At 49.2% G+C, this 24,314-nt stretch overlaps 1 protein-coding gene across 3 annotated transcripts in view; it reads right to left on the minus strand.

The window, feature by feature from the left end:
- TNR (tenascin R) overlaps positions 1–24,314 on the minus strand; it is a 323,190-nt gene that overhangs the window by 56,755 nt on the left and 242,121 nt on the right. For all 3 annotated transcript variants that reach the window (XM_070396418.1, XM_070396416.1, XM_070396417.1), the window contains exons 3-4: positions 5,146–5,709; positions 2,280–2,756 (exon numbers count right to left, since the gene is read on the minus strand). In XM_070396418.1, the coding sequence (XP_070252519.1) occupies positions 2,280–2,756; positions 5,146–5,647 (979 nt within the window). In that variant the 5' untranslated portion in view covers positions 5,648–5,709. The remainder of the gene's footprint in view (positions 1–2,279; positions 2,757–5,145; positions 5,710–24,314) is intronic.

Raw genomic sequence — 24,314 nt, forward strand, 5'->3', positions numbered from 1 at the left:
GAATTTACTGTGCCATATCTTCACGTGGCCAGAGAACAGGCAGGATGGTTGTGATTTCGCCCCATGGCCCACTACGAGCAAAGAACAAGGCTGGGAGTCCAGTACGGTGTCCTCGCCAACTCTCAATTGCATTCAGCCTCTAGCAGCTTGGGGCCTCAGAATGAAACCCACACAGCTGGCAGGCAGGCTTCCTGCACCCTGGCAGAGTGGGAAGAGTGGCCTGCGAGGACGTCGGTTTTGTGGTTTTCCATGTTTTCACCTCCTCGTGCCTGTGGGTGAAGGCAGCAGTGACGCTGTAGTGTGTGCGCCTGGACAGAGATGACCAACAGAGGATAACTACCCCCTCTCCTGCATGAGCCAGCAAAGCAGCACTTTAGACAATGCCCTTCATGGTCTCTGGCAGAGACCCGGGCGTTTGGTTTAAAAGGCATCAAGAGCAGTCCCTCCTACAGCGAGCGATGGCTCAGGTTGCTATAGAAACAGATGGAGATGACGTAACTGTCCCTCCTCACATGCTTTGGGAACCTGTGAAGTAATTTATCTGGGCCTTCAGAAATGATCCTCCAACAGCCAGAGGGGACGTGTTGGAGGTCACATGGGCTCAGGGTTTGGACTCCACCCAGTTGAGCAGGAGCTACTAACAGCTGTGGCGCCTTCCCTGAATGGCCGGGAGGGCTCCAGTTCGGTTTGGGCCCTGGATCAAATTTAAGATTCTGTCTGCAAGGGGACCTGTCCCTGTAGAACATGACAGGTATGTACAGTCCAACACAGAGCCATTCCATACAGAAGCACGTGGACTAGAGGGTAGCCATACGGTGCAGTGGCCCCAGCTGATCTTTCGCATCCTCAGATGGGGCTCAGGGAGCCTCACCCTGTGGGTGGAAATCGGGACCACGTGTCAGCCTCCCTTCCCCAGCAACCACCTAGTGATTTCAGATCTAGAAATAGCGAGGCTTCATTTCTGCTTAAATTTTCTTTTATAACGGTTGGTAGAACTAAGTATACTTTTAAAAAGATATTTCAATTCAGAAAATAAACCAGGAGGCTAAATGAAATTATTGAATACGGAAAAAAGTGAAGGAACATGAAAATATTTTTTCCTAAGCAGTACATTATTATTTGCTCACTCGTGGGGTTTTTGTTGTTGTTGTTGTTGTTATTGCCAATGAACTTTGATAGAATTTAAGTTGAAGTCACAGTGCAGGAGCCTGGTGTGGCTGGCCTGCTCTCTCGGGGGAGTCACTGAGGATGCTGAAGAAGTAAAGGCTTCCAGCATTCCTCCCATAAACTGACATCAGAGGGCTGATTGGAAAATTCCCAGAATCACCCCATCAGGAGGGTTAAAAATGTTTGTTTGTTATTTTTTTAAATTGCATTTTAAATCCCCCTCATGGGCACTCCAGCCCACTGTTACAAATTGAAGTGCAGATGAAACGGATCAAGGTCAATCCCTTAATCTGTGCTATTTAGACACACACATTTAGTCAGCAGATGAGCAATAATAGCGAGATGATAAAAATAATCTGATTTTAGGCAAAAAAGTCATCTCCAGTGAGATGCTGGTACTCTTCCCACCACAGGATTTCCTTCCTGGTTTTAGGACACTTCTGTACGGTGTCCGTGCTGTAGACCCCAGATGGGCTTGGTTCCAATTTGCTGCATGTTATCTGGAACAGCGTGAGTCACGGCCTTCTAACATTCTGCACTGATTGTCAGAACGTGAGCTGCTGCTTGATGCCTTGGCTGCTTTATTCCTGTTTGCATTTCATTCCTTACCTACAAACACTTCTTTTTCCATGTGGACACTAGACCATTTCATAAACTAACACTGAGTAATATAGGCTCCAAAATCACAGGCTAACCCCCATCTCAAGTGGTAGTTGACACCTGTCCTGGGACATGGCGGTGAGCAAGGGGGATATTCTGGACGCCCTCTGAGTCAGAGCGGCCTTGCCCAAGGTGGTCCCCTGGGCCGTCTCTCCCCTTCCCTCCACTCAAGGACAGTGGGAAGCTGTTGCTGTTGCTGTTGCCTTTGTTCAGTCTGAGCGTAAGATCCAACTTTCAGCATGAACCTGACCTTTTCAGGTTCCCCCTTCCCCCGCTTAAGTCTGCCCCATCCACTGTGATTGACGAAGAAACCAGCTCCCTTGGAAAGCAAGCGAGCACAACCCAATGGGGAATCATTTTGCCTAAAATCCACCTTCCTTCCCATCTCTCTTCCCCTCTCCAGTGAGTCTGCTGGGCCACCCATGCCAACGCCCAGGAGCACCCCTTCCTACCTGCCGAGCAGTCGGGGCCCTGGTAGCCCTCTTCACAGAAGCAGAGTCCCTCCTGGCAGTGTCCTCGCCCGCTGCAGGCGTTCAGACAGTGCCGCTGGCCACAGTCCTCGCCCACATAGCCCTCCTGGCACACACAGGTCCCGTTGGCACAGCTCCCCTTCCCGGAGCAGTCCCCGGGGCACCTCAGCTCGCTGCAGTCCTCGCCAGTGTAGGGCTCCTCACAGACACACTCCCCGTCCACACAGAGCCCCCGGGAGCTGCAGTCGGTGCGGCACCGGAGTTCGGAGCAGTCCTCACCGCTGTATTCGCTGTCACAAATGCACTGGCCATCCACGCACACGCCCCGGCTGGAGCAGCCCAGGGGGCAGGAGGGCTCTGAGCAGTTCTTGCCAAACCAGCCTTCATTGCAGATGCAGCCGCAGGACTCGAGGCTGAAGTTGCCGTGGCCGCTGCAGTGAGGGAGGTAGTCCAGTTGTCCTGGAAAGGTCAAGGAGAAGGTCAAAGGGAGGCAGTGGCACCCCCTGAAAATGGTGCCTGGGGCGGGGTGGGCAGAGACCTCTTCTCCCTCTCTGATCAATGTATGTCACTGAGAGTTCATTTCAACGCATATAATCAATTTCATAAATATATTCCCCAGTGGGTTGTCTGTGCCTAGCATGGCGCTGGGATAAGGATGAGTGAGATCTGGTCCCTGTACATCAGGAGCTCAGTTTTGAGGTGTCTCAGCTTCCATTCCTGAGGAAGAGGCCTTAGATGAAGATTCAAGTGAAAGTGACTTATTAGAAAGTGGTCCCCAAAAATCTGGTTGGGAAAGGGGAAATTTGGGGAGGGAAGGAGCCCCAGCCAGGTACATTGTGGGCCAAGTCCAGGGAAGGTAACTGTGGGTTAGTCTTGCAGGATGCTCGGGTCACAGTGCAGGTTACCCCTCATCATGGGTTAAGGGCTGTCCCTGGGGGTGTAAAGGCTCAGGCTTCTCCATTCCCTCTCTGGGCAAGCCAAGGAGGGTCCCACAGCCCAAGGACAGCCCCTGACAAAGATGCCAGGTGCTCTGGGGACTGAAGGGGTTCCCAGGGCATGTAGGCTGAGCACTGGGCTTGCTATGCAGGGCAAGGTCGTATGTGCCACGGACTTGCCCTATTCCCTCTGCTTCCTGCCCTCACACTCACTCTGCTCATGCATCAGCCCTTGGCTCCAAGGTCAGTTCAAAGGCCTCCCTCAATCTCAGTCTCCTGCAGTCACTGTTTGCTATGATCCTTTTAGGATTCTGTGCGCATCTCTGTCCTAGCCCTTACCACGCTAGAAGCACAGTGGCTAATTTATCTGGCTAACATGAATCACACAAACTTATTAAACAAACACAAGCCCAGCACCGGCGTGGCATCCTTCTCTGCACTTGGCCTTGGGGATCTGAAGTGCAGTAAGTTACATCCTGTTTAATTCTGTCACTTCAGTCACCCTCACGGCCTGAACGGATAGCACACTGACATTGCTGAACACAAGCTCGCTTGTAGATTTCCCCACTTCTGCCAGGGAGCCTGGTGGGAGGCGGGGGAAAAGCCACTCAGAAAGCCACCCAGCTTCCTGGGCAGCAAAGAGCCCATGTTCATGGACACCTATGATTTCCCCGTGTTCTGGCTCCATGGATAACTGACCTGACAGTTCTCACTGAGGGATGGGAGATGGGGCAATTGGACTTTCTTCTCTTCTTCAGACTGTTTTATTTACGGTTTTGGTTGGGGAGAGGAGGAGGTGAGAAAACCATGGCACCTCACTACTCAAAGACTGCCCACACTCATGTCCGTGTGCCTCAAGACACGTGGGCCATACGGGCCACTCCTGCCTTCATCCCTGCCAGAGCCTGGAGATAGGAGACGTGAAAGCTGGAACCCAAGCTAGTGAGACAGATTCCTGCTCTCACCAAAGGATGAATGGCAGGATGGCAGGACTCTACAGGGCCTTTGGGTGAGAGATGTGCACACAAGGCAGCAAACAGCTGCTGCTCAGGCAGGTCAGCAGGCAATAGCTCATGCTCCTGTGGGCTCATGAGGAGCCAGGCTTTCACCTGAGTGGATGCTTGTATCTTAATGCTCCTTGCCGTTCTGCTCTATCCCCATTTGTCGACAGGGGATGAAAGGCACAGGTCATGGGACTTAAGGATTAAGCTAGTAAACAGCAGAGTCCAGATTTGAACTCAGGGAGTCAGACTCTGAAAACCTAATGACCTATCAGAGAGGCACAGACAATAACTCCTAAGTGTTACTTGCAGGGGGTGAGTGAGGCTGGAGTTACCTCTCCTGGACATTCAGCCTTTGGAAGGGGTGCAGAATAAGCAATGTGCGTGTGTGTGCATGTGTGTGTGTGTGTGTGTGTGTGAGCAGGTGTGTGCACACGTGCGTGCCGGTGGAGGGGGCAGGGGCCAGAACTTCCATCTTGCTGGAGAAGATGGGGATGGGTCCTGGGAGACCTTGATGACTATCATTTACTCAGATGGGAGAAAGGCTGCGACTGAGTGAACATGCGCCTGCATTCTCTAGTCCCTCAGGTTAACACGGAGAGATATCAATTCAACAGCCTGTAAAAACCCAAGATGAATGAAGACAGACATCAAACTCCCTGCTCGCTGCTGTGCTGAACGGATGTGCCATTCCCTGACTCATCCCCCCAGAAGCAAGTAATGTCTTTCACATGGACTAGGCGAGCGTGTGGGTGTGGAGGATGCGGGTGCCAGTCCTCCGGGAGGACTGTGTGCAGATCTCAAAGATGCTTTATCACAGAGCTACAGACTGGGGCTCGTTTCCTTGCGCGTGAAGAGGGGCCGATTCCCCTCCTCTTCCCACCCGAAGCCCCTGCAGGGGCCCAGCCCTACCTGTGGCTGCACTTTCTTGGCAGCAGCTGCTGCCGCACTGGTCCCGAAGCACCGACACCTCCCTCTCCAGCATCTCGATGCGGCTCAGCAGCTCCCGCAGCAGCTGGGCCGAGCCGGTGGCGCACGGGCAGGCCTTTTTGGGGAGGTTGATCCTGTGGGTGACGGTGACCTGGCTCTCTGGGTCGGAGGTCTGGCCCAGATACTCGGCTGGTGCCTCGTCTTCCGCACTCACCTCCTGCTCGGCTGAGGCCTCCAGCCCTGAGGAGCAGAGGCTGTCCAGGGGCACGTTGATGTTGTACACGTGGTTGAAGACCACGGGCGGCTCTTTGTCGGATGTGTTGTAGCTGGCAATGCCTCCCTCCTCCTCCACCGCCGGTCTCTGGCCCCTCTCCGTGGGGACCTCTAGCTGACACTCTGTGGGCTTGAGCATCGAGCCCAGAAGAATCAGGTTGACGCCAAGGAGCATGTTCTTCAGGACCACAGTTTCCCCGTCGGCCCCCATCCTCCGTGCAGAGCTCTGGGTTCAAGACCAGCCCGCAGCTCACAGCATGGAGTTGTCGGAATCTGCAAGAGAAACAGGATTGAAGTTGCCTCTGAGACCTGCGCCGGGTGCCATGCTGTGCAGAGTCCTGCAAAGCCCAAGGACAGGCGGCTGAAGACTTTCAAGGGGAGGGAGGCTGGGAAGGGACGGGAACTACCAGAGTCATAAAAGCCCAGAGCTTTGTCCCCTGAAATGGACACTGCTTCCAAAGTGGGCACTAGACCGGCCCCCATGCTGGCAAGTGGTTCCAGCAAAGAGGGCCTGCGAGGCGGGGGCCCGGGCTCTGTGGAGAGTCTCTTTCTCCAAAGAAAATTCAGTGCTTCTTTCCACTCCTGGGTGAGAATTAGGATGAAGGCACCATGGAGCCTCAGGCGCACCCTCGAATTTCCACAGATAGTTATTATGAAGGACACCCACCAGCCTCTTCAAAATAACTTATTAACTCTTCCAAGCTCATCTCTTCAATACAAGTCGACTTGAGAATAACCAGCCAGGCAGATAATACAGTTCCCAGTAATTGTGGCTGTTAATAATCCTCGGGTACACGTGTGATTATCTGGGACCGTGCGGGCTGCACACGCCTCTAATCTTCTCATTAGCACAGTCCCAGCGCTGCGTGACCGGGGCTCCTTTCTTCCGAGGTCCTGCTTAAATTGCTAAACTAATAAATTAGCTCCTCTGCTGGTTACCCAGTCACAAAGAACCACACAGAACAATATATTTACTGTCATGCTAATCAGGTTTAGGGAAATTATATTGCTTTTTTATTCCCACATAGAGGAGAAAAGAGGCCCAACAAAGTTGGGTTCTCAAGGTGGCTTTGAAGCTACTAAGAAGATTAAGGTCTAAGGGCTGATGAAGGGAGAGTAACTGAGTCCAAGGATGAGGCAGCAAACGGAACATGTACTGAATGTGGACTGTGCACCTCACACCGGACCTACTTGGCCCTCAGAACATCCCTATGTCGGAGCACTAGGGTTATTCCCATCTTAGGATGGAGGAGATTCTGCCCAGAGATGTCGAGATTGGAGATCAAAGGTTAAGAGCTGGCTCTGGAGTCAGACTGCCTGGGTGCATACCCCACTCCTTTGCTTTGCTTTCTACCTGTGAGTGGTAGATCATGTAGCTCTTCATGCCTCAGTTCCCCCATCTGTAAGGTGGGGATCATAAGAGGACCCTCCTTATGGAATTGTAGTGATGATTGAGTTAGTACCCATATAATACTTAGCTAGTACCTGGCATTCAGTGAAATGCATAGATGTGGTTTGTGGACAGGCAGAATAACTGTCTGGTTCTTGCCCTATCTGGATCAGATATGGCCTGGTCACCACTGTCAGGACCTTGGCTCTCACTGTGGATGCATGGTCACTGGTCACAAATACCTCCGCACACCAAACGTTTATTATGACCTAATCCCAGCCCTTGAGCAGCTCTCAGTCTCACGGAGGAGATGGAAACACAAGTAGGATAATGACAGTGTAATGTGCTCATGACCTTGACCAACAAGTAGGAGGGTGGAACAGCAGGAAATCCACTCAGGGGATGGGTAACCACCAGTGCCGTGGGCCCAGTGTTCCTGGGCCTGGCTTCCAGACACATGGAAGGACTATATTGTCTAGGACTGTATTTTTGGGCCTCCTGCTGGTTGGGTGAGCCCATGCCACTAGCACTGGCCAATGAGTTGTGAGGGGAAGTGAGAAGTGTCACTTCTGGGCTGGGGCATTATTGCCGATGGGTGACGCTCCGAAGCTTTATCCCTGCCACAGGGGAGTGTTCCAGATGCTGGCTGCTTTCTCAGTCTGGGTCCCGGAGCTACTAAAACACACTGAGAGCCCCTGCTGCACCACAGTAGGTGGTAGTGCGTGAGAGAGAAGTAATCCCCTGGTTTCTGAAGCACAGGTTTTGTTTTTGGTGTTTCCCACAGCATAACCTAGTCTACCAGGAGATATGTAATATCGAACTGGATTTTAATAGATTACTCTTTAGATTGAGAAGATAGGGTTCATTATACACAAAAGAAATTGCATGTGATAACTTCTGATATGTGCTAGAACGTAAGATAACATAACATAGCAACTAACATGGCTTGTTCAATGAATGCAAGTATTTGAAGGGATGTTAAATGCTAAGGGATTTGACGTTTCTATGACAAAAGGTTCAAGGGAGGTAGTTTCTACCAAATAAGGGGAATCAATAGGAAAACATATTTTTGGCTCCATATAAAGAACAGTTTTTCTAATCATCAGAGCTACTGGATTGTCATGATAGGCAGTGAGTTCCCGTCACTGGAGGTATCCAAGCACAAGCAGCTAGACTACTACTTGAGAATGCTGAAGATGGCCTTTCAAGCACCACATGAGAGACTGCACTAACAAGAATGTTAGGTCTTCTCCTGGATACTTTTCGAGTTCATGCATTTGAGGAGTGTGCCCAGTGTAATACTGTGTTCAAGGGCCGCCATAACAAATTACCACAAACTGGGTAGCTTAAAACTACACAGCTTTCTCACATAGGGATGGTTCTGGGCACTACAAGTTCAAAGCCGAGATGTCATCAGAGTTAGTTCCTGCTGAGGGCTCTGAGGGAAGGTCTGTCCCATGCCTGTCTCCTGGCTTCTGGTGATGGGCAAGACCCTCTAGGCCAGTGGTTCTCACCTTCCTAATGCCGCGACCCTTTAATACAGTTCATGTTGTGGTGACCCCCAATTTCATTGTTACAAATTGAACATAATTAAAGCATAGTGATTAATCACAAAAACAATATGTAATTCTATATGTGTTTTCCGATGGTCTTAGGCGACCCTTGTGAAAGGGTCGCTCGACCCCCAAAGGGGTCGCGACCCACAGGTTGAGAACCGCTGCTCTAGGCCCTCCTGGGCTTAGAGATGCATCACTCCCACCTGTGCCTTCATTTCCACATGGCCCTTCCCTGTGTCTCTGTGTCATCACATGGCCATCTTCTTTCAAGGATACCAGTCATACTATATTAGGGACCCATCACTCAGTATGACCTCATTGTAACTAATCACATCTGCATGACCCTATTTCCAAATACGGTTACTTCCTGAGGTGCCGGGGGTTAGACTGTCGGCATATCTTCTTTGTGGGATATGATTCAATCCATAACGAATGCCATTGGGCATTTTCACCAGACACTGAGCTAAGCATTTCCCTTATAATTTCATTCATGCCTGACAACCAACTTATAAGAGAGAGAGGAGTGATATTCAGGAGTCAAGAGAGTAACTGGTGTGGCTCCGGCAACACCCAATCGGAAGAGGCATCAACCAATCAGATTGGCTGTAAACAACCAGCAGGGCTCCGTGGTGATGTCACTATGATGGTAGCTCCTCTTTTAATTTCCATTGTTTGAAATGAGGAGAAAACAAGATATTTGACCAAGACTGGCAGCTACTGAAGCAGAGGAGCCAAGACCGAGGCTGGTGTAGCTGCGTGTAGCCTGTGCTCTTCACTGCTGTTTCTCCGCCGCCTTAATTAGTGGCCACATGCCATTCTCATGAAAAGACTTACAAATCAACATGCTCACAAATCAACACTCTCCTTTCTTGGGATCAGACTTAGGACTTCCTGACAGTGATGACTTTTAGCTTAATGCTTTCTCTGCCTCTCCTGTCTCCCACCTCCTGGCGGGAAGGCTGGACTGATGGTGCCCGGCCTCCTGTGTCCTGGGAATCGAAAGCAATTCTACACCAGCAAACCTTGATCCTCGAGGAGTTGGGAGACGTTCTTTAAACGTGCCCTTCCCCACCGAGCCAGCAGTTACAGAAAACTGGGGCTGGCACCAGCAACCTCCGCTTCATTCACTTTTCTGAGCTCCCTCTGGTGTGTTCCCACCAGGCCGTCAACAGCCATTGTTAATCACACCACAGACTCTCTGCCTCTCTCTTGTGTCTCCACATTTCGTTTAGGTTGCTTTTCTGCACAGACAGAGCAGGTGGGATGAATGGATGGGATGAGGGGCCTCATTTTCCTCACTACTTCTGACGCCTGCTGAAGGTGGAATGAAACCAATGCTTATTAATGCCCATGATAAACGTGCCCTTGGTTTTGCCGAGCTCATGTCACTTAGTAATTGTTTCGAAGTGACTTTTCTTTCTTGTGTCCCTGGCTTTCTCCCCTGCCTCCACCTCCTGTTTTTTGTGTGGCTAAGGATGCTCACTGCTCTGCAGGCCTTTCTGTGGCACTTTTCAGCAATGCTGTGGGCAGGACTTCGCAAAGTCCCCTGCCGAGGGCCTGGTCCAATCCCATGGCTTACCCTAGTGCTGCATTTGCTACACTGTCTCCTTTAGAGGGGCCCCCACCTGCTCTGAGACCCATGATCTGGCTTTGGTGTGAGGGGGTGTCTGCATCTCTAAGCTAAATGCAAATCTGTCACCAAAAACCACTTGGGAGGCTGGAAGGGACCAGTAGAGCCGCCTCCTCTCCTCTCACTGTCTTCCTGTCTCTCAGATGCATCACCCGACCACAGCTAGGAAGACTCCAGGCCTAGAAACAAGATGGGCCAGTCAGACATGGTGGGAGGAGGGGAAAGGAAGGAAAAACAGGAAAGTTGGAGTGGGGAAATGGGAGAGCGCCAGGCTGGCGAGAGGAGCAGCCGAGTGTTCTGTAGATAGAGTGAGAAAATATAACCCTGAGGGACAGATAATATACGCGGGCTTCAATGATACACTAACCGTGGTGAGCGAGACCGGTAGCTATTGACCCCACAAACGCAAGTGCAAGGGAGGTGCAGTAATTCGATAGATTGATACTCGAGAAATCCTGGTGGTGCCATTGATTCATTTCCAGCGCTCCAGCTTCCTTATCAATATAACTACCGTGGCGGCACTGGGGTGTCTTTGAGGAATTTGTAAGAGGCAGGCAGATGGCAGGATGGTCCTGGGGGCTGGGGTGGTGCCCGGTTTCTGAAGGTGCCGTCCCCTCTGGGAGGTCACCCCAGCCCGGCTGAAGCTCCTGCCCCAGCTAGCGTGGCTCCTCAGTGGCTTTATCTTGCTTTTCCCCTCCACTGCCCTCCCCCAGCTTCATGTCCTCTCATTGAGGTGCTACTGCTCTAGAAATACATCCTGCAGACGTATTTTCCCAGACCAGAGGAGAAGGGCAAGGAGAGCTGGTCTCAAGAAAGTAGGTGTGGGGTGGGGGGGAGGGGGGAAGAGGCAGGCCACAAGTCACTCACGGGAAGCTATGCCTTTGTAATTTTTTTCTTTTTTTTTTTTTCTCCTAGACTAGAGTCAGGGAGGGGCTGGCAGAGGGACCTCAGAAACAAAAAGGAGGAGAAAAAAAGCGTGTGTACGTTGTTGGGCAGGTTGGGCAAGGCGAGCTCTTGGCGGTGGGGGGTGGTGGTGGGGGGGGGGTGGGGGTGGCCAGTGTTGGGGATTTCTTGCTTCTGCCAACCTTAGTACCCACTCTGTCCCTAGTGTAATTTATAGAACAGAACTATATCTGTGAAAAAACGAGTCTTTTTTTTTTTTTTAGGTAAAAATAGTTTAAAAATAGTTTCCTTCCCTGCCGTTGGGATGCTCTGTCACTTGGAGAAAGAGAGTAATTATGAAAGACGAGGGTGTAATGGGATTACTGCGGCCCCATTGTGTCAGCGGAGGCAGCGGGCTGCTGGGAGGACTCGGGCCTCTCTCTCCATCAGCACCGGGCCTTTATTGGGCCTGTCAGGTTTCTGAAAAGAACCCGAGGGCAGAAAACTCCCTGCAGACTGGACTGCATGGCTGGCCTGGAGCTGTCAGCGGCCTGCGGTGGCGTGGGAGGACGGCCACCCCCTGATGTGCCCCATCGGATCTGCAGGGAGGGCCTTAGGTGCTGCAGAACCGGTGGGGCGCATTCAAGTGCTCAGCCCAGGACGTCTGTGGCTTTTCGGAGTGGATTAGAGAAACCACAGGGCTGGGCTGGGGCGGGGTGGGGGTGGGGGGGGGGGATCCGGCTCTGGGCTCCTCCAATGGCTCCGTCGTGTGTGCTCTGTGAGAACTCTAATCGTCCCAGTATCTCAGGACAATTCCTCCTTGACCCAGGGAATACCCCACGGGAGGGACACTGTGTCATGCCTGGGAGTGAGCATGAGGTCAGCCAGGTTTGGATTCCCACTTTGCAATACAACTGGTGAGGCTGGCAGCTTTGCCCACTGGGGGAACCATTTCCTGTTGGGCAGCGGAGGCTGATGGTCTGCCTTCCAGGTTGCCCCAGGATTTCTGGTCAACAGAGATCCCATTTAGGTGAGAATTTATCCACTTTTTATAGGCCCCCCCGCCCCCCGAGAATTCTTAACATATGTAGAGCATTTGAATATATATAATTTAAAAATATATACCATAGAATGCTGAGAACCACCAATGGATTGTTCCCATTTTACAGATGAGGCTCAAAGCATGGGAGTGATTTGCCCAGTTGCACATAGTAAGTTAGAGCCATGCTGACTCCTGAGTCATATTCCCAGACTCAGTTCTGTTGTGGGCGCCACAGCCTCCCTTCAGCAGCGGTTTCTATCCTTTGGAAGTAGGTAGGATATAAATAATGAAATCCTAATTAGTCTCCACCATTTTGGTCAAGAATTCTTCCAAGAGTCTGACTTTTGCTGTCACTGATGTCTGGTTTTTTTTGTCTGTGTTTCCTGAGCTGGAGGAACAGCACATCCCCATTTGCTGTTCATTTATTCTTGAAGCGTCATCATATTACTCTTCATCTTTCTCTTCTTTACATTTAATAAAACGGCAAAGAAAATTCCCTGGGATGAAAGATGGCCAATCAGACTATAGCCTGGATCAATGGCTCTTATCTCCTGCCCGAGATACTCCTTAGAACAGATGGAGAAATTAGTTCAGAATATAAAATGTAGTCTCTGCCGTCCTGGGCCTTATCATCTGGTTGAGAAGACTAGACTCCTGCACATAGAAGCGAAGTTTGAGAAAGCAAGGCAGTCCATTTTTATTATTAAACCGAAGATCACCCAATTTAAGTTTAAGAGGCACTCCTAGCTGTGAACAGAGATGAGGGTTGAGAAGTGACCGTAGAGGCTCCTGAAGAGGGAGGGACTCAGGCCAGATGGAGGGGTGGTGTTGGAAAGGTGGATCGAGTCATGGGGTGCAGGTGGGGAGAGCAGGCAAAGGGCACTGCATGAGCAGAGTTAGCTGGAACTCCAAGGACAAGTGCGAGGAAGTTCTGCCTCTGAAGGGACCATCTTCCGTCTTCGCAAAGGCTTAATATCAATGAAAACTAGATTATGAAAATAACGCATGCCGGGTGTGTGCCCGTGAGGCAAGGGAGGTGCTCATGTATTAGCAGTGCTCCTAGGGCTTGATGTTCGTGGACCAGTGGGGGCCTGGAGGACAACTTGGGGCCATCCTGTATATAAAGGTGGGCTCAGAACATCTAATTAATTATGCTTGTAAATGTGGAAATTGCTGGGTTTCTAGGGCATTGAAACCCTTTAGGAACAAACAAATCTTAGGACTAGTCACTTGTAAAAATTATACTCACCCACATTCAGAACACCAGATAATTCACCTGCTCTAAAAATACCTAATGACAGATTCAAATATCAAATTCATGCTGTTTTCAATTATATGACATAACTCTATTGGAGTTGATCCTTCCAGCAGGAAAGGAATAATTGCTTTCGTATTGGCTATCCATTAATTTCTTCGGATGGCTCGTATGTTGGAGGTGACAGCTTATGAACGCTCGGCTCTAAAGGAGCTCTAAGGGAGTCATCGACTTCATTGTGTGAATTATGACTTTTAGAGCATAAAATAGCACTGCCCTGGCCCAAAGACTACACACGGGTGAATTATATTTTCTAGCGCCTGAAACACCATAATTATTTTATAACTGAAATCTGAGGAACCTCTGAGAGCACTGGGGTATAGAGCACAACCTGCTTAATTAAATCCAGTTCCATACTGATTGCATGCCAGAGACCGGGCTAGATCTCATGGAGAACTCTCAGGTGGCTCCCGGTGTCACCTGGAGGAAGGTAATCGCGTAACTAGAATTAATAGCCGACTGTGATGAGTGCCTATCAGAGGTGTGGGGAAAGTCTGGGAGCCCAGCAGATGGAAGCATTTCTACCAGAAGACTCTTTAGAGAAAACTCAATGGGAAAGATGGCCTTTGCCTTGGGTCTTGGAGAATCAGGAAGACTGTGAAAGGACGAGGAGGGAAAAGGCAGCAGAAGTGAGTGAGGAGCAAAGTGGAAAATCATGCCCAAGGAAGGGCCCAGCTCCTGGGTGGTGGCCTGGTGTGGGCAGGGAGTGTGTGTCTGTGTGTTCAGAGATGGAAGGTGCTAGGATGTCTGAGAGAGCCTTGACTGGCATCTCCAGAAACAGGCTCTGGATCCCGTGGGCGTGTTGCACCACCAGTGTTTTGTAAGCAGAGTATGACATCATGATTAAGAAAAACCCTTCGGCATCTGTGGTTGCAACTGACCCAAAGATGAATTCTAATCTGAGAAACGTAAACGTTTGTTTTGCTTGTCATTTATCTTATTTTGCAGTGATGCGGTTGCTAAGGCCCAGATTCATCTTCCTCATGACTTTAGAGAGTGATTTTTCCAGGGCACATAATTCCTTAAATTCCTTCCCTCTCTCTGTCTTGACAAAATGCATTTTGCTCTCCATTAAGTTATACAGTATCATCTTTGTTCATTATTGTTTAAAGGGGGCTCCAGTGAAATTCAAATGTGGTTTTATTAACTGCTGCATCCAGAAGATGTATTGTAAAATACTGGACCTTTAAATGTTTTCAATCTGAATAAAGACAAGAACTGGCTATCTAGCTACAAGCAGCTGCCTCTCTGATAAATTAAGAATACAGGCTCTCAGTGTAGCCGTTCCTGAGGCTTTGGGAAGCCAAGCATGCTATGAGGGTCCCCATGGTCCCGGTATGGTTCCTAGGGGGTACGAATCCGCCCACAGGAGGATGCAGAATGCCTTGGTGGGCTAGGGTTTATATCTGAAATCCCTGTACGCGGTGCCTGGTCTCTGATGGAAGTTCTCCCCCAGTGTAATCTCCTTCCTCCCCAGCCTCGCCTCTCTGCACACACACTCCTGGAGTTCTTCCTTCTGCCTCCAGACCCTTTTCCTCCCGGATCTCTATCCCCAGAGGCTCTCTTACCCTGGAGCTTCCCACTTAGCCATGTGGAGCCCAGCAGGGGAGCTGTAGCTCCACCTGCAGGCCAGTGAGTCCTGGCTTCCTCCCGGGAGCCTGGGCGCTGGCTGTGTCCCCAGTGGAAGGACAATGCTTCCCTCAAGGTGACCTTCTCTGACTCTCTGGGACCCAGTAACCTCTCTGCCACTCCCCTCACCTCCTCTGGGTGTGGGGATGATAAGAGCTCTGCTGGGCTGGGTCCAGTGTGCTCATTGATTGGCTGTGACTGTCCAGGGCTGGTCCCTGTAGTTAGGGAACTAGCTTCCTGGGAAGGGCCGTTTCCCCAGGCCTTTCTCCTATCGCCACGTCTGCTTAAATCTCCCCTGTCCCCTGTCCCTCATTCCCTCAGCAGTCAAATGCCAAAGTAACACAAGATACAGTATTGGCAATAAATTAACACCTTCTGAAAACCTATTTGGAAACAGGTGGGCCTTAAACCATAAATAACAGTGACATTTTCATTTTAACAGCAGCCTTCAACTAACCTAACGGTGGACATGGTTCAGCATGACTTCATACGGAGCTGGGAGGAAGATTCATGGCCATGAGAGGATTCAGCAGTTTTTCTCCCGCATTGATCTTTCTACCTTTCCCCTTTTGAAAAGCACTAAAATGAGGCGGAGTGACAGACTCTTGACATTTGCAGACTTATTACAGTTTTCGGGGTGCTTTTCTGAACACAGCCTTGGTTGAGCCTTCTCCAGATTTTGTAAAGTATGGAAGGCGGGTTTGTTACCCCACTCTATAGATGAGTAAACTGAGGCTCATTCTTGCAAATACCAAGCCATAAAGTTTCAGCCTTCTACTTTTTTCACTCCGTAGTCACTTACAGGTGCTCTTAAGAGTGAGGCAGAGGGGGCTCACCACCCTGACTCTGAGCTGCAGGGCTGGAGGGGGTGGGGTGTGGCAGCCGAGGGGGAAGAGGGTGGGTGGAGGAGCCTAAGCTGGACAGGGCAGAGGAGACTTTCTGCTTTTCTCCATGGAATTACTCAACAACCGTCCTTCTGGAGGGTTGGAGGAAGACACTGTGAGACTATCAGCTTTCTCTAGCAGCCACTCAAAATGGAATCCTTTCTTTGGAGTTTGGGAGAGGAAAACGTAACCCTTGGATCCTAGTTTGTTATCAAGCAGGGAACTCATTGTAAAAGCATCCCTTGGCTGAGAAGACACCAGCGGATTCTTGGGAAGCCCAAGGAGAGGAACGTCTCTGAGAAGTTGTCATGCCTTCTTCCTCAGGGGCTGCTTTGGAAGGCAATTATGAGGTAGGCAGCATGTTCTTCTACGGTGGGGGAATATTCCACCTTCATTAGTTTAGACCAGTGGTCGGCAAACTGTGGCTCGCAAGCCACATGCGGCTCTTTGGCCCCTTGAGTGTGGCTCTTCCTAAGCCTTAGGAGTACCCTAATTAAGTTAATAACAATGTACCTACCTATATAGTTTAAGTTTAAAAAATTTGGCTCTCAAAAGAAATTTCAATCGTTGTACTGTTGATATTTGGCTCTGTGGACTAATGAGTTTGCCGACCACGGGTCTAGACCCATGAATGTGTCCAGAATGATTCAAATGTCTGATCTGCAAGCAGGGTCCACAGTATTAAATCAACAACGACTAGGTATCGCCTTTCTCCAAAATAACACGATCTCTGGGCTTTCCCTAGAAGACTGAAGAGGTGGGATGGTGGCGGGTTTGTCCAAACCAGCTGCGTTTAATTAGGAAGGGAAATCCCACCACTCTCAGCGAAGCCGGTCAGATAGAGCCACCCAGCCTAGGGCGTGTGCTGTCTGGCCACCGCAATGCGCAAGCAGTATTGCACCAGGCAGGCCAGGACCCACACACACGCATTCTAGGCACACATCAGCACTCTGCTAAAGGCTTTACACATTAACTTATTTAATCCTCACACCAACCAAATAAGCTGATATGATCCTCCCCATTTTACAGACGGGGAAATTACGCCACAGAGAGGTTAAGTGACTTGTCTAAAATCACAGAGGAAGGGCCAGGATTCAGACTTCAGCAGCCTGGCCCAAAAGTCTTTTTTGAATGCCAAGGGATGTGAAGCTTCATTGGAGAAGGAATTTGTGACACTCAGCTCCCTCTCTGAGCTCAAGTAGAACTTGTTACTACACTTATCAGAGACATTATCTACAGAGGTGCCCCCTCCAGTGGAAGGTCCCTGGAGGGCAGGTCTGTGATCCATCATAGAGCACAGGTCCTGAAGTCTAATCGGTTCTCTCTACATACATGCACACATGTATGCATGCATGTGCTGAGATCCCAGCCTGCCTTACCTACTCAGGTGTCTGCATAGTCACACACATTGGTTTTTCCTGCTTCCAACATTTCTGAAATGTTCCTCTCTGTAGCTGCCCAGGAGGACGGCTGCTGGGTGTGTGTGCAATGACCCCATGAGGGGACTGGGACACGCTGACCTGCTGGCCATCAGCACAGTGTTGCCGGGGAATGAATGTCCTGCCTGCCCCTTCCAGGCTCCCTCACTGAGAGTGTCAGGACTCTAAGTTCCCCCTCACTTTTCCTTTGATTACTGCTGCTGTCACTCTGTTTCTTATTATTGACCTTGGTACCCGCAGACCGTTCACATCCCCCAATTGTCTTTACCTGCCATCTTCACTGAAAAGCTGGTTTCTGTTTACTTGGACCCTGTCAGCCACTCATGGATTTACTTGATTCTTCTCCGAAATGAAGGATGCTCTGTGGCCTTCTTTGCCCTTGGGCTTGATAGAGGTCGTTGGCTGTGTGAGGGTCACAGATGGTCCCCTCCAGGGGCCACCTCAGGGAAATGTTGGTGGGGTCGGGCACCTGCCTTGAGTTTCCGGTCACTTTCATTTCCTGGTTCTATGAGCTGGAACAAGTCAGGTGACTGCTCTCTCAGTGTGCTTATCTGGGAAATGGGAATTATTGATTGTGAGAAGCAAGTCTCTGTGGAAATACTGTATAAATTATGAAGCAGCATGTACTCGATGGGAAGGTATTGGCTGGTTAACATGAAGAGTAAAGCAGCACATGGTCTCCATCTCTGCACAGGTCAGAGGTCTGTTATGGGAACCCTTCCTCCTCCACCTTCCCTCAGCCCGATATTTACAGCAGCAAAGCAGGATTAGAGCCACCGCTGGGCACTAAGTTGCATTCAGCAGGACTGAGGATGCTCAGGTGGTGATGGGTGCAGTCCCGTGGCAGCATCTGTGGTGCGTCTTCTTGACCCACAGTTTACAGAGGGGCCATCATTTCATGCGGAGGATCAATAATGCTCAGGGAACAGTCTGCTTTCCAGAGTGGGCTGATTACAATGTAAATTATTTTTTGTTTGTTTTGGGCTGTGTTTGCTCCTTAAAACTAGACTCTGAGAATCCAGAGGGGCACCAGGGGGTCAAAGCTATTCACCTGTAGCAGCTGGATGTGAGGCGGAGGAGGCCAGCTTCAGGGCCCAAGGCCAGGCTGGGGCTGTTCTGAGCTGGGCTGGAGCATGAAGCTGGGCAAGACTGAGGTGGATACTGTGTTGTATGCAGGGTGCAGCCAGGGTCAACTGAGTTACAGAGCTGGATTCAAGCCACTAGGCTCAGAACCAAAGGAGAGGAGACACATCAGCAGAACCAGGATGCCAACCCCATGTGTCCCCGGAGTACAGAGGTATACGTGCTTCCGGAGTTAGAATATCCACACCGACGGCCTAAAGCTAAACCAGTATGTCTGTATTTTTTGTTTTGTTTTCTGCTTAGAAAAACAATATTCATTATACGCTAACATACAGAAAGGTTCTATTTCTAATACCCCGACCCAGCAAAAGTCACTAATGACTATGGTGGGGGTTTTCCTGTGTCATTTACACAGTTGAAAGTGCACACTATTTGGAATAGACACTTTAAACCGACAAATTCCTTGGGTTTGCTATCTTTGGGGAAGCACAGCCCAGTGGCCCAGCCCACTCTCAGGCAGGCCTGAGGGCAGGTCTCAGGCCGACCCGGGTCCACGTCACAGGCCAGGCCGCAGGGTCACACAGGAGAGGTTGGTGCCAGGCCTGGCCAGCCAGGGGAGGGGGCTGGGCAGGTCCCAACAAGGGGGCAGTTCCTGTGTTTTCCTGCTGCCCTGGGACCGAGCACATTTGACACAGGGCCTAATATATATATATATATATATATATATATATATATATATATATATAAATGTGTGTGTGTGTGTGTGTATGTGTGTGTATGTGTATTTGTATGTATATGTATATGTATATTAAACATTTAAAGCAAGTGCTCTAAAAAACATGTTAGCCAGCTGGTAGTGTTTCCCGACGTGCTGTGTGGGGTCTGAGGCATTTTGAAGTAAGTATCCTGAGTAATTCAGGAGCATGGAGTAGAATTGGTTGTTATCCAAACCTCTGATGTTTGTTCCTGAGGCAGTGTCCTGATTAGCTATAAAAAGGGCCTTTGGATAGCAAACTACACAGCTTCTGCACAGCGAAAGAAACCATCAACAAAACAAAAAAGGCAATCAACCGAATGGAAGAAGATATGTGCAAAGAACAGCTCTGACAAGGGGTTAATACCCAAAATATATAAAGAACTCATAGAACTCAATTCCAAACAAACAATCCAATTAAAAAATGGGCAAAGGACCCCCAACAGACCCTTCTCTTAAGACGTACAAATGGCCAACAGATATATGAAAAGATGTTCAAGTTCAATAGCTATTATGGAAATGAAAATCAAAACTACAATGAGATACCACCGCACACCTGTTAGAATGGCTATTATCAACAAGACAGGTAATAACAAATGTTGGAGAGATCATAGAGAAAAAGGAACCGTCATTCACTGCTGGTGGGAATGTAAACTGTTTTCCACTATGGAAAACAGTAAGGCTGTTCCTCAAAAAATTAAGAATACAGTTACCATATGACCCAGCAACCCTTCTTCTGGGCATCTACCTGAAAATTTTCAAAACATTTATTTGCAAAGATATATGCATCCCTATGTTCATTACAGCATTATTCATGGTGGCCAATATATGGAAACAACCAGTGTCCTTTGATTGGATAAAGAAGACATGATACATATATACAATGGGACACTTCTCAGCCATAAAAAAAGACAAAATACTGCCACTTGTGACAATATGGATGGATCTTAAGAATACCATGCTAAATGAAATAAGTCAGACAGAAAAAGTCAAGAACCATATGATTTCACTTACATGGGAGATATAACACTGGAAGCAATGAATGAATAAACAAGAAAAAAACCCACAAAACTCACAGACACAGTGTTACCAGAGGGAAGGTTATTAGAGGGAAGGGGGGTTAGGAGGTAGCCAAGGGCAAAGAGGGCCAAATATACAGTGAAAGAAGATTTGACTACGGATAGTGAGCAAACAATGAAATACACAGATGATGTATCATAGAATTATACACTTGAAACATATAATTTTAAAAACCAATGTCACCCCAATAAAGTTAATTTTTAAAAAAGCCTTGGTGGCCAGGTAATCAATGTTGGGCTAATGAAGTATAAGCGGAGTCTTGTGTGGGGCCTGGGAAAGCTGCATGTAGGAAGCTGACCGGCTGAACTGCAGACTGTTTCCCTGTCCACCTCCTCCTCCCTGCTCCCGGGCATGGGCATGATGATGGAGCACCGGGAGCTGTCGTGGACCATGCAGTGAGCTCGAGGATGAAAACTACACAGCAGGAAGGGTAGAGAGAAGAAGGAAGGTATCTGGGTTTGTGGTGACATTATGTGCCTACTCTACCAGCCCAGGACTGGATGTCTCTGGACTTCTTATTCATGGGAGAAAAATGAATTTCTATGCTGTGCCAACCATTGTTATTTCCAGTCTCTGTTACTACAACTGAACTCAGTCCTAAGTGATTTACTACCCTTATCAAAAACTGTTTCCTGACCTGGCTGGTGGTGCTAAATGGTTAGCGTTGGCCTGCCATACTGGAGGGTCTCAGGTCCAATTCTTGGTCAAGGGCACGTACCTTGGTTGCAATCCCCACCCTCAAGTCAGGTACATGTGGGAGGCAACCAATCGATTGTCTCTGTCACATCGATGTTTCTCTCTCCCTCTTCTGACCCTCCCCTCTCTCTCTCTCTCTCTCTCTTTCTCTCTCTCAAAATCAATGGAAAAATATCCTCACTCCTTGGGTGAGGATAAAAACAACAATAACAAAAACTTCTTCCCATGTTCCACCTTCCCTCCTGGGTCATTGACTCTTCTGGCTTCACTATCAGGTAGGACCTGGATGCTTGGAGGAGTAGCCTGGTCACTCTCATGTTGGGTGGCTCCTCATAAGCCATAGAACATCTTGACTCTCTTCTTCATCCAACAAACCCTTCATATATGGGGCTCTGGGGAGTTTGGAGCTGTTGCAGCTAAATGTTCGAGTCCCTTGTATCACAGCAGAGTCTCCTACGGAAGGGGAGCAAAGGCAATCTATCCGAGGCTGTCACGGTCCCGGGGCTTGGACTAGGCAACAATTTATGTGGTGCCTTCAGACACCGAGTGTAAGAGCGCTTTGTCAAGCGGAGTTAGCTAGCTGTGTTGTATGTACATTCACAAAGTAATTTACAGTTCCCTTGGAAACATGACATAGTTTCCATCTAAATTTAGAGTGCTCATTCTGAGCGGCTGTAATAAGCTCAAAGAATATTCAGAGTGAAGGAACAGAATGAAGAGAGGTGGGACCATCCACCATCAATCTAAGCACCACGCCCCGTCCACTGGGCCACAGAGACCAGAGTGGCTCCTGCAAGAGGTCAGTTCCCCTCCCTTCCTCCCAGTCCAGGGGCGGAGGAGGAGGGGGGGAGGGAGAGGACCACTTCTCTGCTGCTCACAGAACTCTGGTCCTAACACTTTGTTTTTTTGGTTTACTCCTTTGCCTTCTCAGTTGTGAGAGGCCCCCCGACTGTTGCCATCTGCTTTCTGTTAAATTTTCTTGCAAAGTGTCTCAGTGTGTGGTCCCAGACAACCAGCATGTGACACTCTCAGGATGCAGCCAGATTGCATTTTCCAACTTTATCCACATGCTGGTTTCCCAGGAAAGCCCTGGCAGCCTGGGAGGGAGCAGGTGTGAGATGGAGCGCTAGGAGGGGAGTGAAGACCACAGAGCAGCTCTACCTTTTACGATGTTAACATACGGCGCGTTGATTGTCTCTGGGAACACCATTCCTTCCCTGGGACTGACAACTTCTCAGCTCTTGCCTGAACTGGACTATGAATCCTCCACCTGACCTATCTCTGTTTCCTGTGTGTCTCCACATGGCCAGGGAGGTGACCTGGCCAGGACCATGCTCCATCCCTCCCTGCATTGCAGCTGCTCACTGGATCCCCTGCTGGACTGTAACACTGTGACCTCAGGGCCATTTGGCCAACAGTTGGCCCAGTGCCTCTATTAATTCCAAAGAGTTTCTGAGTGAATCATACCTCTGCGTACAATCTTGAAATGTCTCCCTGCGTCTACACTCCAAGCTCATGATCTTGGCGTTGAAGATGCTCTAGGTAGGACATGACTATTTAGGTCTCCAACCTCACCTCTTACCACTCCCAGCCGCTTGGTTTGTGCTTAGAAACAAGTTTCCACCTACGCTAGTTCCTACCATGTTCCAGTGTGCAGCAAGGGCTTTCTGGATTCTCTACATTTATTCCTGCTGTCCCTCCGCCTAAAATCCTCTAGACAAGTCTTCCCTATTCCTTACTTCCCTACCTCTCTCTGCCCGCCAATGCACCTTAGCAAGTTGGAGGAATAGTTGTGTCTCTCTTTCACTCCACATCTTTCTGTCATTGAACTTTCTACACTGCCTTGTGGATATATTTTTCTATTTCTGTCTTCTCTGCTTGACTGTGAGCTCCTTAGGGCAAGGACTGAGCTGTTAATTCTGTTCACAATACATATTTATTGAGTACCTAGGATGTTTGGGGCATACTCGAGGCCCTGCAATGAACAAAATAGCTCCTAAGAAATGCACACTATAGTGGTGGAGAGAAAAGAGACGTATAACTATAATATGTCAAGTAGTGATAAGTGTTATTTTAAAAGTTCAAATAGAGTAAAAAGGGATAGAAAAGCAGTGCTGGGAGGATGAGAAAATATTCAGCAGTGACTTGAAGAAGTGAGGAAGCAAGCCATGCTGACATCTGGAGGAGAAGCATTCTGGTCAGAGGGACAAGCCAGTGCAAAGGCCCTGAGATGGATTGCGTTTGAGATATTCCAAGAATGGTAAGAAGGCAAGTGAGTAAGGGGGAGAGAGACATGCTAAAGTCAGAGAGGTGTCTGAGAGCAGTGTTGGCTATCTATATGGCATTAGAAGCCATGGGAAAGACTTGGATTTTTATCTGAGTTGATGGGAAAACATTGGAGCAGAGAAGTGACATGATGTGACTTATGTGACATTTTGGAGGAGGAACTGATCGGGTAAGAGAAAGAAATGAAGGATGGCACCAAGATTTTTGGTCTGTGCAAACCAAACAGTAAAGACCAGGAAGGACCAGGTGTAGAGCATGTCATAATCAGGGATTTGTTTGGGGATGTATAAAGTTTGACATTAGAACTCCAAGGGGTCATATTGAGAAGAAAATTGGATATAAGGGTCTGAAATTCAAGGAGGAACTTGAACCAGAGATATAAGTTGGAACGGTGTCAGTGAATATTCACAGAAGTGAATGGAGAGAGCGTAGGAGTTGAACAGAGAAAAATCCCAAGGACTCATCCCTGGAGCCCCCCAACATGAGGAGATTCCATTGATGGTGAGGAAGCAGCACAGATGAATGAGAAGGAGCGCCTCCCAAGGCAGGAGGGGACCCAGAGAAAGTGGACTCCTCAATAACAAGCGACGACAGGGTTTCACAGTTGTGAGAAAATCCAGTAAGATGAGGACTGAGATGTGACCACTGGATTGGGCCATGTGGAAGTCATAAGTAACTTCGGAGCAGAGGGAAATAGGTGATGCAGAGCACCTATTAGAGAGAATACTTGGTGGTGTGATGCCCTTGAGTAGGCAAGAGGGAATGGAGAGAGTAGACTTCCAAGTGGAGAGAGTTGACGTTAGCTAAGAGCCTAGTCACTGGAGGGAAGACAGAGTAAGAGCAAGTGGGTTGGTAGATGAGACTGTGGGAGTGGGTAGACTTTCTCCTCTGATTCCTTCCATGGCTCAGAGAAGTAAGAAGTCAGGCTGAGAATGAAGATGAGGGCCCAAGTCGTATTCATTGCCGTGTCCCCAGAAATTAGCAAGGCGCCTACCGCACGGTTGGCATTAATGCATGGTGGGTGCACCGAAGCTCCGCCCAATGACTTGGTATCTTCTGATTGTCTAGTTTTGTGCTGTTTGTGTGTTCAGAGCACTCGCTGGACATGTACAGAGGAGACGGGATACCACAGTGGAAACAGAATGCTTTTGGTAGCAGCACAATTCACCATAGCTAAGATCTGGAAACAGCCTAAATGCCCATCAGTAGATG

The sequence above is a fragment of the Myotis yumanensis genome, unplaced genomic scaffold, assembly GCF_028538775.1.
Source record: "Myotis yumanensis isolate MYYU_CA2020_CCGP unplaced genomic scaffold, mMyoYum1.0.hap1 SCAF_17, whole genome shotgun sequence".
NCBI lineage: Eukaryota > Metazoa > Chordata > Mammalia > Chiroptera > Vespertilionidae > Myotis > Myotis yumanensis.